Raw genomic sequence first — 17423 nt, 5'->3', positions numbered from 1 at the left:
CAAGTGAAAGGGCATTTTAGTAAAGACACAATGCATGAACAAAAATTACTCACTCATGCAAAATAATCTCAAATGCATCTACTTGAACAGTAAATAGATGAAAGCGTAATATAAGTGATGAAACTTCTAGAAACTTCTAAGAAGATATATAATATTTTTGTTTTACTATTAATTCATGTGTCATCTTTGTACTTTCTTAAATTAGTGTCTTCTATATTACCTACATACCAAAATAAATAAGTACATCACGAAAAGTAGTTCTTTTTAACATATCAAAATTTTAAAAAAAAAACATTAAAATAATATTAACATCAATAAAAAAAATTAAGATTTGTTCAAATATTTAAAGGAGTACTTTATTGTTTAATTTAAAATAAATATTGTTTATTTTTTCAATTTATATAAAATTTTTCGGCGAGAATTTAGAAAATAATTTAGAAATAGTAATGATTTCATACGTAACATTCAATTATTATAAATGTTTTTTTTAATGTAGTTTCATTTAATAAAAACTATTACCTTTCTAAAACATTTATTTATTGTATATCCTTTTATGCACTTTTTCTAAATTTTTATTTCATCCCTTATTTATTTGAAGATCAAAATTAACCTTAAGATTTTTGTGTAAAAGACAATACAATCATCAGATCAAAAGTTTAATTAGAATAAGTTCACGTCTTCCTTTTTTTTTCTTCAGTCAATCTTTGATTCTATACAGGTGGTGTCTTGGAGGATTATGTGCTACTTTAGGTAGTTCAAAGTAAATTTTTGTTTTTTCGTGATCATGGAGATATATTTAAATCATTTATCTGAGTTTTCTTTAATTGGTTAGAATTACCTGTGAACATTGATTTTTGTGGAGCAGCTGTAGTATAGAAATTTGATAACAAGGTAAGGAAAGGTAGTAAATTATAATAGTATTTGAATTGTTTAATTGATGTATTAGGACTATAATTCATTCTTTGATGTTTAGAAATGTCAAGTAATTGTTTCGCATTGAGTTTTATTATGTGGATTGGTTTGTGATTTGAAATTTGATGCATCATTTTGATCCAGTGACTCCTTCTAAGACATTTTTGAACCAGAATGTAAGTGTTTTAACATGAGAAATGAGTAAAATTACCCAAATGGCTTGCTTGGTGATCTCATATATAAGATTTGTCTCTAAATAATTATGCAAACTAGTTATGGGAGTATTTTGTTTGCTAGATGAAATGGTTTTGAAAATTCCAAAGAGAAAGAATGGTGTTTCTTGTTGGATCAAATTAAACTCGCTAAATGAGTATGTGAGACAAACTCCCAATGGCCTTATTTGTTGGACAGGAGAGACCCTCGCTAAACGAAAAACTTTTGCAAAAGTCTGGTGAGCTTAAGGTGAGTATGGTCTTTGGTAGGGTTTGAGTTTCACAAGACAAATTTTAAGAAAAATTGTTTCAATACTCACTTGCTAAATAAGTCATTATCTCTGCTAAGTGAAAATATTTTAAAAAATCTAAAGAGTTCTAATAGTATGATTTTGTTGGGCGAGTCGTGTTGCCCATTAAGCGAGCTCATCCCCAAGGGTAGTTCCTTGGGTGGAAAATGAAGACACTAAGTGAGATTAATTGTTTTAATGTGTGAAAATTAAAGTTAAAATGTTTCTAAACTTATACTTATTTAAATAAATGTTTGACATGAGGTGTGTGATGTATGAAATGTGTAAATAATGAAAGTATGGTAACTTCTAATGAGGAGGTGCTATAGTGAGTTAAACTTAGGATATATTAAATGGTTATTTGATGATATTATCTTGACTATACTATAATCCAACTCACATAAACAAATATATCCACTGGTGAGAGTAAATGAAGATTCCAACCAACTAAAGATTCAATATAAAAAATAATGGAACCTAGTAGGTATACAAAATTTATCTTGTCATACTAATAGAGAGGGCATTGGTCCTAATTCATATATTGTTTTGTGTAGAAGGAGAAAAGTTTGACAGGTGCAAAATCCTTTCTTTTAATTTACTTAATACACCTGTTTTTCAGAAATAAAATCAAATGTCTAAATTTTGAAAAAGCCTACAGGACTAAATTAGTTTGGGATTGTCTTATTTGGTATTAATACAAACATGTTTTGTGTTAGACATTTATTTTTTATTAAGATATATTTAATGTGCTGATTTATATTTTAGATGATATATTATAATTTAGCTAACTTACCTTATTGTTATTTTTGACATATGACTGAAAGGTTTTAAATCCATCATATATATACTTAGTAGTATATTTATGCTAACTATGATTGGTACATCAAACATATTAAAAATTAGTTATTAAATGATGAAACTTAAAGAGTAAAAATATATAATTAAACTGTTTTTTAAATTATCAAGAGCTTATATAAAATTGGATTGGTGATGAATTAGATGAGGCATTTATTAAAAATTTTGTAACTGAAAATAGACGTAATTCATTAATCAGATTTCTCTATGAAGACTCGCCAAATTAGCAGCATAAATATACAACAATCACTTAAACTTAAAATTGCTTCAAAGTATTCAATTTAAAATAAACATACTATAATCACTATCCATCTCCTGTCTACAAACTTAAAACTGCAAGCCACTCCTGAACAATGTTTTGTTTTCTTTATCATCACTCCTGAACAATGTTAATGTTATGAATGGTATATTAAAAAAATCCAATTATACGTCCTCTAAGCATGAAGGCAGGAAATTAAGAATTAAAAATTTAAAATATACAACTAAATATTGATAATTAACAATTATAGATTATTCGTTAGAAACATTTCATTATAAATTACAGGTTAAGAAACAAGACAAAATAATTTTAATTGTTTTATGGAATACTGAAACCGGAAAGCTTTGTCCCATTTTCACTTTTAGTTTTACAAAAAAAAGCTTTACCCTAACTTTGGTTTAAGGAAAAATTTAGAAAAAATCAAGTATTTGAAAAACTTCCCCAAATACAAACTTTGGAAACTTCATTAGCTGAACTTCACCCAAAAATCAGACCATTGGAAGTAGTTGAAAGCATCAAGTAGTAGATGACTCAACTCCCCACGGAAACCCCAATTATATATAAGGATACACATGATACAAGTATTGATCAACCAACGAACAATTTACAAGGCCTGTTCTTACAAATCCCATTCCACTTCATTAAAAATTACTTCCGCATGTTCTTACATTTTATTATTTCAATCATACTAGTCTATCAAAATCATCTTACTAACACTTTAATACGATAGATACCATATTTTCTTATATGGTGTAAACTAATAATTGAAACTGCAAAATTGTGAAAAAGGACATTAACATCGAATAACATTGGAGGAAAAAAATGAAGTCAAAGCTATCGTTTGATAAAATTACTTTGTATTCATCTGGCCAACAATAAAAACTCTTGGAATGGGCTGTTGCCCTCACGTATATAGGGTTTTGTTAAACATTTATATCAATCATGGGAATACCGAACCCAAAATGACGCGGACTAAATTTCAAAACAGTAATTCCATTGAGGGAAATCAGACGACACAAGCGTAAAAACTAGACCGACTTTTATTTCATAACAGTTATTCGGCAGAAACCACCTGAAATCTTTCAACATGCAATAAATAACGAAAACTAGAACAAGAAAATAAATAGGTTGATCAGAAATGTAATTGAAACATATATTAAAAACCCACTAAAAATCACGGCCAAGAATCTCTCCAATAAACATTTTATAGAACAAAACACGTTTTAAATTCAAAAACTGGCTACAAACTATCTAAAGAAGACCTAATCAAACAAACCGAATCCCATATCGTCGTCACTTTCTTCCTTCACTTCTTCCTGTAAACACAAATTGAAAGCAGCCTTGAATAAAATAATGAATACAAGGGCAAGATGAATAATAAACACAGCACAAGAACAAAAAGGTATCAAATGTCCGCAGTGCATACTGCAACACTATACATTCAAGAGCAGTCAAATGTCTAAGCAATGCATGTAAGCTTTCCAACTAAATCAATAGCCGAAGAACATATTATATAAAGCAAATTCAAAACGTGCCTTACATTTTGTGACCATTCATTATTTGCACAACAAGTTTTTGAAAAGCAACAAGAAAAACACTGATTATCATTGCCTCAAAAATAAAAGCAAACCTCATTCCAATCTAATGTCTAGCTTTCATCATATTTTCCCAAGAATGATAAGATGTTACAACAAATCCCTTACAAAGGTAAAGAAAAACCAATCACAAGTTCCAGAAAAATTATGCAATGTCTAACTGGATCTACTATCAAGGCCAAACACAAAATTCAACGAGAACCACTCAACAATATAAAATAAAATAGAGAATACCCAATAAAACTAGGCCAACTATGACCCACAACACAACTCTTTTAATTGTGTTGCAGCTGCTTATTATGTTTGAAGCTTGCCGGTTATTCCTACGAAGCAAAATATCATTCACCTCTAATTGCTAATTTTCAAGTTAGAAAATATAATTCACGAATATACACTTATTCCTCTCCTAGACAATTGGAAGATCAAATCACTCAGTTTGACTCGCAATATACAATGGTGTGATGACTTTTAAAACTGTATCCAACATTACACATCACAATGACATCAATAATCTCAAACCATCAAACCATTTTCAACAGTGTTAGGTTTCACCGGAACGCAGTTAACCATTCGCTAGCAACACACGGTAAACAACATATTCACGACATTTTACCTTCTTTTCCTCAGCAGCGGGTGCCGCGGCAGCGGCACCAGCACCACCGGCGGCGGGAGCGGCAACAGCAACGGCGGCACCTCCGCCTGAACCGGCGTTCAAGATGAGGTCTTCGATGTTTTTATTCTGAGCGAGTTTGGCGAACAGGCTTGGCCAGTAGGACTCGACGGAGACATTGGCAGCCTTTAACAAAGCGTTGATCTTCTCGGCCTAGAAAAGGAACACAGAAATTGAGATCTACGATTGAGGTAGAATTATAATTGAAGAAGGTTTAAAAGGAAATAGTAAACTCACGGTGACTGAGATTTCCTCGTCGTGGAGAATCAAAACGGATAAGATGCAGCCCTGAACACCGGTATCCATAGCAGCCATTGCTGGATCGATTAGAAACTGCTGCTGCTGCAGCTTGCGAAGTATAAGAGATACGAAACTAGGGTTTTGACAAGGACGACAATTGAATATATAATGTTGGCAGAGTCTAAGTAGGGTTTCCCTTCGTTTTGGTTACTGTTACATGGGCCTTCGACCTAATTTGGGCTGGCTACTTTTTTTATTTAAGAAATTTAAAAAATCACTTATTTCATAATAAAACATTTTACTTTTTAATAACTTTTAAGTGAGATTATTAACATTTTAACTAATCTATTCACTTTTTTTTTTTCGTTAACCTTTAATCTTGTCTTTAGATTTTTTCTTTTCCAATGAATATTTACTTTGTGCATTGTTTTTTTTTTCCAACCAAAACGCGTTAGAAATGTGATAGGTTACATTGTAAAATTAAATAAAATATGTGAATACGGTGGAATTATTTAATTAACAAAAGAACTTAATTTATAAAAAAAATAAGTATATTATCAAATTTTTAACTTGGTAATTTTCTTTTATTTTAAAACATAACTTTGAAAATAACCTAAAAAAATTGAAATTATAAACAAGTACATGTATAATATAATGTTCAGGTATTAGTTTATTTTCTATAATTCACTTACTTTAGCTATCCGTATCAGATCCTAAAATAAGGCAGTCCTAGTTTTTAAGTCAAAATTTATGTTGATGATGTAATTTTTTCTACACAACAGTTTATCTGATAAGTAAGAGTCCATCATTTGTCATAGAGAATAAAACACCAATGAAGGTTTGGAGTGGTAAACCTGCAAATTACTCAAATATAAAGGTGTTTGGAGCTTTGGCTTATGCTCATGTAAAGAAAGATAAGCTAGAAGCCAGGGCTGAGAAATGTGTGTTCCATGGATATGCAGAAGGTGTTAAAGGATACAGATTGTGGAGGCTGGATCCAAAACCACCGAAACTCATAATTAGCATAGATGTAATCTTTGATGAAGCAAGGATGAGAGTGCATACTTTAAACCAAGAATTAGGCATGGAGAAATTACAATTTGAGGTGGACATTCCTATTGATAAAACTCAACAAGATCTTAATGATGGCCCACAAAGTTCATCACGTAACATTGAGCACTCATCTTCCAATCAAGCCACCAATGACTATCAACTTGTTCGTGATAGGGAAAGAAGAATCTTCAAACCAACTCAGAGATTTGGACAAGTTGATTTAATATATTATACTTGTAAATAGCACATGGAGACTTGTAAATTTACCTAAGGGCCAAAAGGTGATTGGATGCAAATGGATCTTCAAGAAGAAGGGTGAGATTCCAGGAGTTCAGAAGGCTCGATTTAAGGAAGATTGGTGGCAAAGGGGTTTACTCAAGTCGAAGGTGTGGATTACAATGAGATTTTTGCACCTGTGGTGAAACATTGTTCAGTGAGAATTTTGATGTCAATTGTAAACCTGTTTGATTTATATCTGGAGCAATTGGATGTCAAGACTACTTTCCTACATGGAAACTTAGAGGAAATAATCTATATGAGCCAACCAGAGGGATTTGCACTTGATGATAAGGTATGCCTCTTGCAAAAATCATTTTATGGTCTAAAACAAGTCTCAGGCAGTGGTACAAGAAGTTTGATGACTTCTTAATGAAATTGAACTTCAAGAGATGTAGCTATGATAGTTGTGTCTATATACTCGAAAAGGGAGTTTGGTTGTATCTATTATTGTATGTAGATGATATTCTAGTAGCAAGCAAAGACCAAGGGATGATTAATGATCTAAAGCATACACTGAATTCAGAATTCGAGATGAAGGATTGTGGAAAAGCTAGTCGAATTCTTGGACTAGATATCATCAGATATAAGCCGCAAGGTACTTCATTTTTGTCTTAAAAGATTTATATGAAGAAGATTGTGGAAAGGTTTAGAATGTATAAAGCTAAACCAGTGAGCACACCTCTGGCCCATCACATGAAACTCTCAAGGTGTCAAGACATCATGTCTGATGATGATAGGAAGAAGATGGAACCTATTCCTTATGCTTGTGGAGTAGGCAACATTATGTATGGAATGATATGCATTAGACCAGATCTTGCACATGCTATTAGTGTTGTGAGTAAGTTCATGGCAGAACCTGCACATGCTATTGGAAGCTCTGAAGTGATTCTCATATATGTGAATGAATCTCTAAACTCAGGTCTTCTATATTAGAGAAAGACTCATTTTAAATCCATCATTGAAGGTTTTGTTGATGCTGACTATGCTGGATGTCCTGATATTAGAAAATCTCTCTCAGGTTATGTATTTACTCTGTTTGGAACAGTTGTGAGTTAGAAGGAAAATCTACAATCTGTTGTAGCTTTGTCCACCATAGAAGCAGAATATAACGCTTTGGTTGAAGGGGTAAAAGAAGGTTTATGGCTAAAGGAAATGTTCTTTGAACTTGGATTCAAACAGAATAGTGTACAGATATTTTGTGATAGCCAAAGTGCTATTCATCTAGCCAACCATTAAATGTATCATTCAAAGACCAAACATATTGATGTTAAACTACATTTCATTAGAGATGTGATTGATTCAAGTGTTATTGAAGTGGTGAAGATTGACTCTAGTGAATATCCAATAAAGTGTTACCTAGAAATAAGTTTGAAAAATGCTTAAGCATGGTGGATTTTAGTCATGTTTGATTTCATGGGAGTGGTTGTACAAACTGCATTGAAGTGTTAAGGTGGAGAAATGTTGTATTTGACTCTTCATTACAGTTTTTTATTTTCTTGTGCATAACTATTCAACAATTATGGTTGATTATTTTTCTTTTGTTATGTTTACTATTATGTGATGACGAATGTGGTTGTTGTGATTCACAAAATAATAGATAGTATTATGCTTTCCTTTATTCTCTTTGCTTATATCTTGTTTATACTTTTTTTGAACTAACAAATACATATATTAGGTGGTGTTACTTTTAAGAATTAGTTTATGTTTGAAAAAAGTTTCTTTTAATCTTATATCAATACAAGATGATTCTATGTTGTACTCTTGTTAATTCTAACTAGTTGTGACTTTTATAACACTCTAGTTATATGCACCGGTAAGCAAATAATTGTTGGAAATAAGTAATTAGAGAAAAATAGAAAAATAAATATAGTCTTTATTTATATTCTCTTAAATTACTATTGGTAACTGTTTATGTAGGTTATAAGCATCACCATTCACACGAACTTTGTCACCCTCGTTTTGATGTCATTTAATGTTGGTTTAATTAGTTTAGGTTTATTTATGAACTACGGAGTGGAAAGTGAAAATTTTATCGTTTATACTTGTGATTAGAATAATTAGTACTTTTGAAATGAAAATTTCAATCATTTATTTGAAACACTTAATAATAGTGTTTTTAAAACTGTTGTTAAATTTATAATTTTAGTTTGAGATTTTATTGTCTATAAATACTTTTTATTTTAAAGTTGTAATATTTTACTTTATTATTAGTATTAAATGTATTAATTTTGATTAGTTATAGAAAGTGTGAAATAAAAAAAATAGATTTGTAGTAACTCAAACCAGGATATTTAGGTATTTAGAGTAAATTTTCATAATACTCAAATAAAAAAATTTTATAAATATTGTCATTATACAGGGAACTAGATTTGTAATTTTTATTAATTATTGAATGAGATAAAAAAACTAAATTTACCTCCTCGAATTGGAATATTCAGGTATTTAGATTAAATTTTTATAATACTCGAATAAATGAATTGTCATTATCTAAACAATTTAGTTATATTGATATAAGATAGTGTATTTGGAGAGATACTCAATTACTAAATATTTTTAATCTTAAAGTTTAAAAATACAATATGTATGGTATAATATCTGATCTGTAAGTTAAGTAATAAGTCAGCGCGTCGATGACAAACATAATATGTTAACCCAACGGTATATATTTATGGTCGTTCAGTGTAATCTTTAAATTAATAGTTAAACAGGCAAAAGTGGGCCTGTAAGTGTTGAGCTGTAATTGGGCCAGCGTGAACATTAGTGTTAGTGGGCCAACATCAATTTAAGGTCCACGAAATATCTATGATATTGGGCCAACATCAATTTAAGGTCCACCAAATACCTATAAATATGAGGGTAAGTTACAAAAGTAAGGTTAGCTTAATTGAGTTCTGATACTTAATTGTGAATTAAGTTCATTGATTAAAATCTGACTTGAGCGTCGGAGTGTCTTTAGCAGGTACTCACCGCTCGGTTTGGACTCAAAAAACATGGAGCAAGTGATTCAGGAGTAAGAAAGAAAGGAAGGTGATAGCAGAAAGGTGTGTCTCTCAACCCTACTCACTTATATATAGGAACACAATATATTCTAATAGAAAGTATTTACTCAATACTTACATAATATCCATTATTATATTTTATAAATCCCTACAACTTTTACTCATCTTAATAAAAATGATAAAATTTAGTAGGAACTTGAGAAGATAAAAAAAATTAAATAATATTTTACTTGAATAAAAAACAATTCTTATAAAAGAAGAATGAAGAGGTGTATATTAGTCTTTATAAATTAAATAACTCTAAAATTATTAAAATCATTATTAGAAAACGTTTTTCCAACATAAGTAATTAGTTATTCTTTTTATCAGAGTGGAGCATAGTAAGATTTGGAAAATTTAAGAATATTTAGAAATAATAATTGTATGAATTTATTATAATTTAAATGTGTTCGGTGAATGTATGTATATGATATAAGTGATTGTTATTTTTTTATGATGTTGGGGAATTTTCAAAAGAGTTAAAGAGGGATTATATAGTTGTTTTTGTGCTATTTATTAGTTTGGAACACACTGGTCCAAGTAGAGAAATTGGTCAAGAGGTGATGGTATGATTCATGTGTGAGTGCAAGACCTTTTTGTTGGTTGTGTGTGTCGTGAAGGTGATTGTATGTATCGTGTGAGTCATGTTAATTGTTTTAACCAAATGTTATTGTGTTGCATGTGTTTTGTTGAATTATGTTCATCCTTATATTTGTAATTTATTATGAATGGGTTTAGAGTTTTTGGGTTTCTACGTGTTGTATGAACATGAGACATGATTTTATGTATTATATGGTTTTATTGGATTATTGTTTTCTGAGATCGGGCTGTGTAGGGGTCATATTGGGTTATATCATATTGCTTTAAGGTTAGTATAACATGTGCTATGGGGTTGCCAAGTTATGTATGTGTCATGCCATGTTGATATACACCTAGGCCATTCTTTAGGGTTGTTTTACACGAGGTAATGATGTTTAAGGGATGGGCAAATTATATGCATTACTATAGTTGATTTTCATATGCTTCTTATGTTGTTATTATTATATTTTATGATTTTATTGATGAATACTTGTTGTGTTTCCATGTTTTTATGCCTTGTTGGTCTATTATGGGAGAAATAGGGTGTGAAACTGGGTTAGCCGAGTTGTTGTCAAGCTAGCCAAGGTGTTTGGTCAAGTTGGCATCAGTCTCGAGGTTCTAGAGCTCATATTTGAATGTTCTTACGGTCATTTTGGGGGAGTTTTTATGTTAACCGTCTTCCTAGTGAGGTTGGTCGAGTTGTTTGAGGTGTTATTTGTATTGTTTGTGTTTCGGTCGAGTTGTATGGTTGTGTTGTTTGGGGACCTCAGTTTTGGGGTTTTGGAAATTGTTTTTTAGTGTGGTTTAGGTCGGCTTAGGGTTTTAGCACCTGGTTAAGGTGTCTATGGTGTTGGTTCAACTTTTTGAGCACTTTGCCGAGCTAGTCTAGGTGAGGCCGAATGTTTAAATTACTTTCTAAGTTGTGTGATTTGTTTGTCAAGTTGTTGTGTGTATGTGCCGAGTTGTTTGGAGTGTTTGTAGTGTTGGTTGAACTATTTTTCATTACTATTGTTTGATAATCCATGTTATTGTCTTAACTATGTTTGAGACAATGGATTGTATGTCGTCCTACGTACTTTTTAGTTGTGATGTGAGGAAGTCCTTGCTTTAGTGAGCAGACCCTGTTTTGGTGAACGGGCAAGTTCTGCATTGGTGCATGGGTCCTGTAGGCAAGACCTTCATTAGTGCATGAGCCCGTTTTGGTGAAAGAAAAAGTCTTACGTTGGTGCGTAATCCCATTTTTGGTGAACTAGTTGTGTGTGTTGGAGTACAAAGATGAAATATAGCGATAGTGATTGGTGATGTTGACATGATTTATTTGGATAAGACTTTGGATTAACAATGTGTTTTGTGTTGTGAAATAAATAGATGTTGTGAGCTTATACATTATTAGATAATTGTATTATAATAATTGTACTATTATATGTGTTTTTGGATGCTGATGTTGTTAGCTCACCCTTGCATTTATGATAATGATTTCCACCTGGGATGATTGCATTTATATTGGAGCATATGATGTTACAGTGGAAATTGTTGATGGTGATGATGAAATGTAGATAGAGAGGCGAGTAAGGAATTATTTTCGTCGTTTTCAAACTTTATTTCTTTTAAATAAATTATGTTTAGGAGTTTTAGTACGATATTTCAAGTTGTATTGAGATTGTTTATTATTTCTACCAGTTTTAATTAATTTTATAACGACGTAAAGAGGTCTTTAAATATTTTACTATATTGGAATGTTATCAAAGTTATATTTATCTTAATCAAATACTGTTCTTTTACTTACACACGTAGTATCCTAAATCGAGATGTTACAACCATAATATAACTCAAGCTATTATAAATATTTAGATTTTTTAATTTATTAAAAGAAATTATATTATTGTTTTGTAAACTTGATAAATATATGAATTTGTCCATGTTAACTTATTTGGTAAATATTTAATTGCTATTGGATTATATGGAAAATATTGAAAATAACTTTTTATAAGAATATCTATTTAATACACAACTTTTTATAAATAGTTATTACTTGTTAAATTATTTTATTCTTAATTTATAAGTATTAATGATTTAAATTATAATAGTATCATATATTTATATTTTAAAAAAAATATAACACAAAAATTATAATCTTATGAATTATTTTAATTTTAATTTTTAATTTAAAAAATAAAAAGCGGATTTTGACTTGTTTTTGACTCATTAATTTGGTGGATTAGGTGAGCTGAACCAAAACAAAACAGACTGATGGTTGAAAATTTCAACTTGATCTATCCAGTTTTGACAAGTTAATTTGTGTTACAATCTATTTTGTCACTCATACTTACTTCAACATCAGTCATAATTGACTTGAGTCAACATGAGTCTAGACCAACTTGTCTTAACCTAAACTAATATTAACTTATTTTAATCTCAACCTAAATTGATTTAACTTGATTTTCGATTACGACCATCTAAATTGAATATTCAATCAGAATTTACTCTATTAGACTTGTGATTATATTAGCTCAACCTAAATCAACTAAGTTTGATGGACAAATACTCATCATGATATCTTAGCCCATTAAAAAAATATAAAACAATATGTCGTAGTAACACTTTTAACATCATAATCAATCTTCTTGAACAATATATCATAGGCTTATTGAGATTTTTTTCTTATATAACATAGTTTTATTTTTAATTTACGTATATAGCACACTGTAGATAATATTTACATGGATAGCACAGTTTTGTAAAAGTTCAAAACTCGATTTTTGGAAAACCGAATTCTCACTTGTTATTTTAAACTTTTTTACAGAAAAGTATGTTAGAATTCGGTTATTCGAAACCAAATTCTTATTTTATTCTTTCGAAAATATATACCGAAAATCTTCAACGGTTTACGAAAACCATCTAAGGCTTTAACAGTTTTTCATACCACTCAAAGTTTAAAACGTTTCCTTTGAAGGCTTAAACGGTTTTCGAAAACCGTTGAATATATTAACTTTTAACATATTTTTAAAATTTTGCTTTTATTTTAAAATTAAAAAATAATTAATTTATTCTAATATTATTTAATATGTTACACTATATTAAATAAAATTTTACACTATTATTATTAATATTTTTATATTTATATTTAGGTTTAATACATCATTTGGTCCCTACTTTTAGGGGTTTGGTTCAAAGTAATCCTACAGTAAGACTCCATATTTTGTTAAAAAATGTTCAATCCAGTCCTTTCCACTCACGCTGTTAAAAACATAACGGTGCAACTGCCACTATGGCATCTCTTAAGCACATGGCACACGTTAATAGGTGGACTTAAAATGATTTTTTAATTTTTAAAAAAAAGTCCATGCCATGTCATCATCACCATCTCCAGACAAACCCTAATTTCTCTCCAAGAAACCCTAGCCGCCGCACCATCCAGCGCCCTCACCGCCATCCTCGTCGACAGTCGTCCTCTCCAACACATCACGCGCCACCACCAAAGCGTCTTCTCCCTTCTGTTGCACCTCCATCACCTTCGCATCTCACCTTTGTTCTCGCGCCACCACCCAATGCGATCCCTTGCTATGCTGCAACCACCAATCTTCACCATTTTTACCCTCGCAACAGCCAAATCGTTGTCGTGCCAACAATACTGTCGTCCAATCTCCACCACAAAATCGTCCACCACTAACCACCAGCCAAATCGCTAGCTGCTGTAGATCACGAATCGCCACTCTTCTTCACCATTAATCGCGCCGCTGCTTGCCTCCACCTACAACCACAATCACACCTGTAAGCAAACTGTGGAAACCTAGGGTTTCTCGCGTTCTCGTCACATAGCTTTAGTGGTGGAGTGTGATGCGTTGGAGAGGACAGCTGCCGGCGAGGATGGTGGTGACGACGCTAGATGGTGCGGCAGCTAGGGTTTCTTGGAGAGAAATTAGGGTTTGTCTGGAGATGGTGATGATGACATGGCATGGACTTTTTTTTAAAAATTAAAAAATCATTTTAAGTCCACCTATTAACGTGTGCCATGTGCTTAAGAGATGCCATAGTGGCAGTTGCACCGTTATGTTTTTAACAGCGTGAGTGGAAAGGACTGGATTGAACATTTTTTAACAAAATATGGAGTCTTACTGTAGGATTACTTTGAACCAAACCCCTAAAAGTAGGGACCAAATGATGTATTAAACCTAAATATAAATATAAAAATATTAATAATAATAGTGTAAAATTTTATTTAATATAGTGTAACATATTAAATAATATTAGAATAAATTAATTATTTGTTAATTTTAAATTAAAAACAAAATTTTAAAAATATGTTAAAATTTAATATATTCAAAGGTTTTCGAAAACCGTTTAAAGCTTCAAAGAAAACGTTTTAAGCTTTCAGCGGTTTTTGAAAACTTTTAAAATCTTAGATGGTTTTCGCAAAGTGTTGAAGATTTTCAGTATATATTTTCGATCAGAATTCGGTTTTCGAACAATCGAATTCTAACATACATTTTTGTAAAAAATTTCAAAATAAGAAGTGAAAAACCGAATTCTGAACTTTTATAAAACCGTATTATTCATGTAAATATTATTTACAGTGTGCTATATACGTAAATTAAAAATAAAACTATGTTATATAAGAAAAAAAATCGGCTTATTGATGGAAGAGGATATTAGACTTAAAAACAAGATTTTTTTTTCACTAATAACAAAGATTACTTTCTTAATTTCACATATAGCATACTATTTATTATATTTACCTATATAGCACAGTTTTTAATAGGTTCAGAATTCGGTTTTTGAGAAACCGAATTTTTAATATCTTTCAAGATGTTTTTATAAAAATTAAAATTCGAAATTCGTTTGTCAAGAAAACGAATTCTGTGAAGGTTTTTAACTTTCAGATATTTACTTTAACTTTTTACTCTCAAACCTTCCCCACTTTTTCTCTTCTCTCTTGACCTAGTAGTCGCATCCCCTTTTCTTCTTCCCCGTTTCTTCTTCCTTTGTTAAGTTCTTTTTCTTTTCTTCTTTGTTGTTGTGGCACTCCATCACCGCAAATCCCAGGTACTATTACAGTTTTCAGAAGATTTGCATGTTTAGATTTTAAATAGTTATATATAAAAATTAGTTTGGTTTGTGCTTGAGAAAAATAGTGATGCATATGAAAGAAAGGGAAAAACAGTGAAGCTGATTTTTAGCCATTGCCGTTGAATGGGTTTGGAAAACCATGGAAGATTTCAATAGTTTTTGAAACCCAGTGAACAATTTTAATTTTATTTTTAATTATTGAAAACCCTTTCTCGGTGAACAATTTTTTTTTTAAATATTGAAAACCATGAATCAGTTGAATGGGTTTGGAAAACTATTGAAGGATTGGATGGTTTTTGAAACCCGGTGAACAATTTTTTTTTAATTATTGAAAACCATGAAGGAGTTGAATGAATGTTTTTAATTTTTATTAATTTGTGATGTTTATTTATTTATGTTATTGTTTTTGAAGTTTATGGAAAAAAAACTTGTTTTGTTGTATTTGAAAAAGATAGTGAATTAATTATTATTTTTTAAATTTAATTTTGTAAAAAGGAAAATTGTGAAACAATATACTAAAAATAATATAGAAGATTCTACAAATATTTTCTCTCTCAAGAAAGATTGTATTTGTAATATTCTAATATTCTAAAAGGGTAAATAAGGAAACAATATATTTTGCAAAATAAATTATTAGACCCTACAAAATTTTTTGTCCAGTTAGGAAAATCCTATAGATATTATCTCTAATTAAAAAGATTTTATAGATATTTCTTCTAATTACAACAAATTTGTATTAATTTTATTTAATTTTTTTAAAATTTCTATTAATTTTATTTCAAATGTTTATTTTAAAATTGTACTAATTTGATTTGAAATATTTATTTTAAATTTTGTTGTTTTTAAGATTATTGTGTTTCTGCAGATATGGTTAGAACGCGAGGTGCATCATCTTATCAAGGAGAGAGTTCTTCTTAAGGGGAAAGGAGGAGACCTACTACATTAGCTCGAAGAAGACAAGGAGAAGTCGATATTCATGAGGAGGAACATAATGTTATCGAAGAGCATTATGTTCAAGAAGGGGAGAATGAGAATGTTGGTGAAGAGGAAGTTGATAGATTTCCCAGAGGTCCACGCGATACATGTTTGCTCATTCACTATGCACCACATGTTGCACATGCGTTGTGGCTGATAAGTGTGAAAAAAAGTTGTTTTTATACTTATAAATGAGCTCAATCTTGTAATTATTCATGTTGTTCCTCATTGAAAAGTTGTAATAGGTAGTAGATTGTTATGTAAAATATTGTACATGAAATGATGTATTATTTAGACTCTGTCAGCCAATTTTCGCAAAGCGAAAACCAAAATTCGCACTGCCAGAAGAAGGAAATTCGCATAGCGCACCAATACCTGTGCGCTGAGCGAAAAACATCAGTTAAAGTGCAACAGTTAAGAAAATTCGCATAGCGCACCAGTACATGTGCGCTGAGCGAATTAATGAAGTTAAGTGGCTTTAAAAGACGTGACAGAAAGACAAAAACATTCTTCTGACAGAAGTTCCGAACAAAAGAAAGAAACGAAAACATCTCATGAACTTCCGAAGACTACTAGGCATCAAGACACCATTGTTGCAAGAGATTGCTTCAAATGTGTACGTTTTAGATGACTAGGAGTAGTTAAATTTCTCTTTCGTTGGGATTGGATGTAATGAACTCACTGTGATTTAATTTTCCCGCTCAATATATCGTTGTTCGTTCATATGCTCTTTCTTGAATTTATTATCATTGTATGAAAATATAATGTTATTTGAATGTCTTTGATTACTGGAAAGTAACTTTGAACATGAACGTAGATAAAGCACTTAAGTGATTGGGATCTAGGGATAGACTCAATAACTTGATCATTCTTAACATCGGACTTAATGCAAATTGTATGTTAAATTGACTAAGGGATTATCATTTTAATATATTAATTTAGAACTAGTTGCTAAGGGATTAGGACTAGTATGCCTTGATGTGATTGTTTGAATGAAGTAATGAAATATTGAACAGAGTTTTATATTCATATGATTCATGAAACCCAATTCCAACGAAGTTTCTTTTAAATATAAATTCCTTGCACACCAACTGTTTGATAAAATACCAAAAATAGTTTCTTGTGTTTTTTTGTGCATTTTGATGTCTAATTGAGTTATAGAAGGAAGAATTGTCATGTGTTGCACAAGGCCCTTGGGAGACGATACTTTTACTTATTCACTATATTACTTGGAACGATTCGGTAAAAAGTTAACAGTGGCAGGGTGAGGTTAGTACAATATTTGAATTTAAATTGGTAATGAGTTGTTTAAATAAATTTTATATTAATAGATTTTGTGTAGGATCGAGGGAAGATTAGGTTGATCTCTCATGGAAAGAAATTAAATAGATTTGGAGCT

At 30.8% G+C, this 17423-nt stretch overlaps 1 protein-coding gene across 1 annotated transcript; it reads right to left on the bottom strand.

The window, feature by feature from the left end:
• Positions 1 to 3656: 3656 nt before the first annotated feature.
• On the bottom strand, positions 3657 to 5205 carry LOC108330688 (60S acidic ribosomal protein P1). Its single transcript, XM_017565197.2, has 3 exons — positions 5031 to 5205; positions 4737 to 4946; positions 3657 to 3844 (listed from the first exon to the last, which is right to left on the bottom strand). The coding sequence occupies exons 1-3, from the start codon at positions 5106 to 5108 to the stop codon at positions 3791 to 3793; spliced, it is 342 nt and encodes a 113-aa protein (XP_017420686.1). The 5' UTR covers positions 5109 to 5205; the 3' UTR covers positions 3657 to 3790.
• Between the last annotated feature and the right edge of the window lie 12218 nt (positions 5206 to 17423).

This window comes from Vigna angularis, chromosome 4 (genome assembly GCF_016808095.1).
Source record: "Vigna angularis cultivar LongXiaoDou No.4 chromosome 4, ASM1680809v1, whole genome shotgun sequence".
NCBI lineage: Eukaryota > Viridiplantae > Streptophyta > Magnoliopsida > Fabales > Fabaceae > Vigna > Vigna angularis.
Note: the sequence above shows the minus strand (reverse complement) of the source record. Positions and strands in the feature narration are given on the sequence as shown.

Excerpts from the sequence above, each read along its gene's own strand:
- LOC108330688 (XM_017565197.2), bottom strand. The coding sequence starts at position 5,108 with ATGGCTGCTATGGATACCGGTGTTCAGGGCTGCATCTTATCCGTTTTG. Across the intron at positions 4,947-5,030 it reads ACGAGGAAATCTCAGTCACC|GCCGAGAAGATCAACGCTTT; the intron begins GTGAGTTTACTA and ends TTCCTTTTCTAG. Across the intron at positions 3,845-4,736 it reads CCGCTGCTGAGGAAAAGAAG|GAAGAAGTGAAGGAAGAAAG; the intron begins GTAAAATGTCGT and ends TTGTGTTTACAG.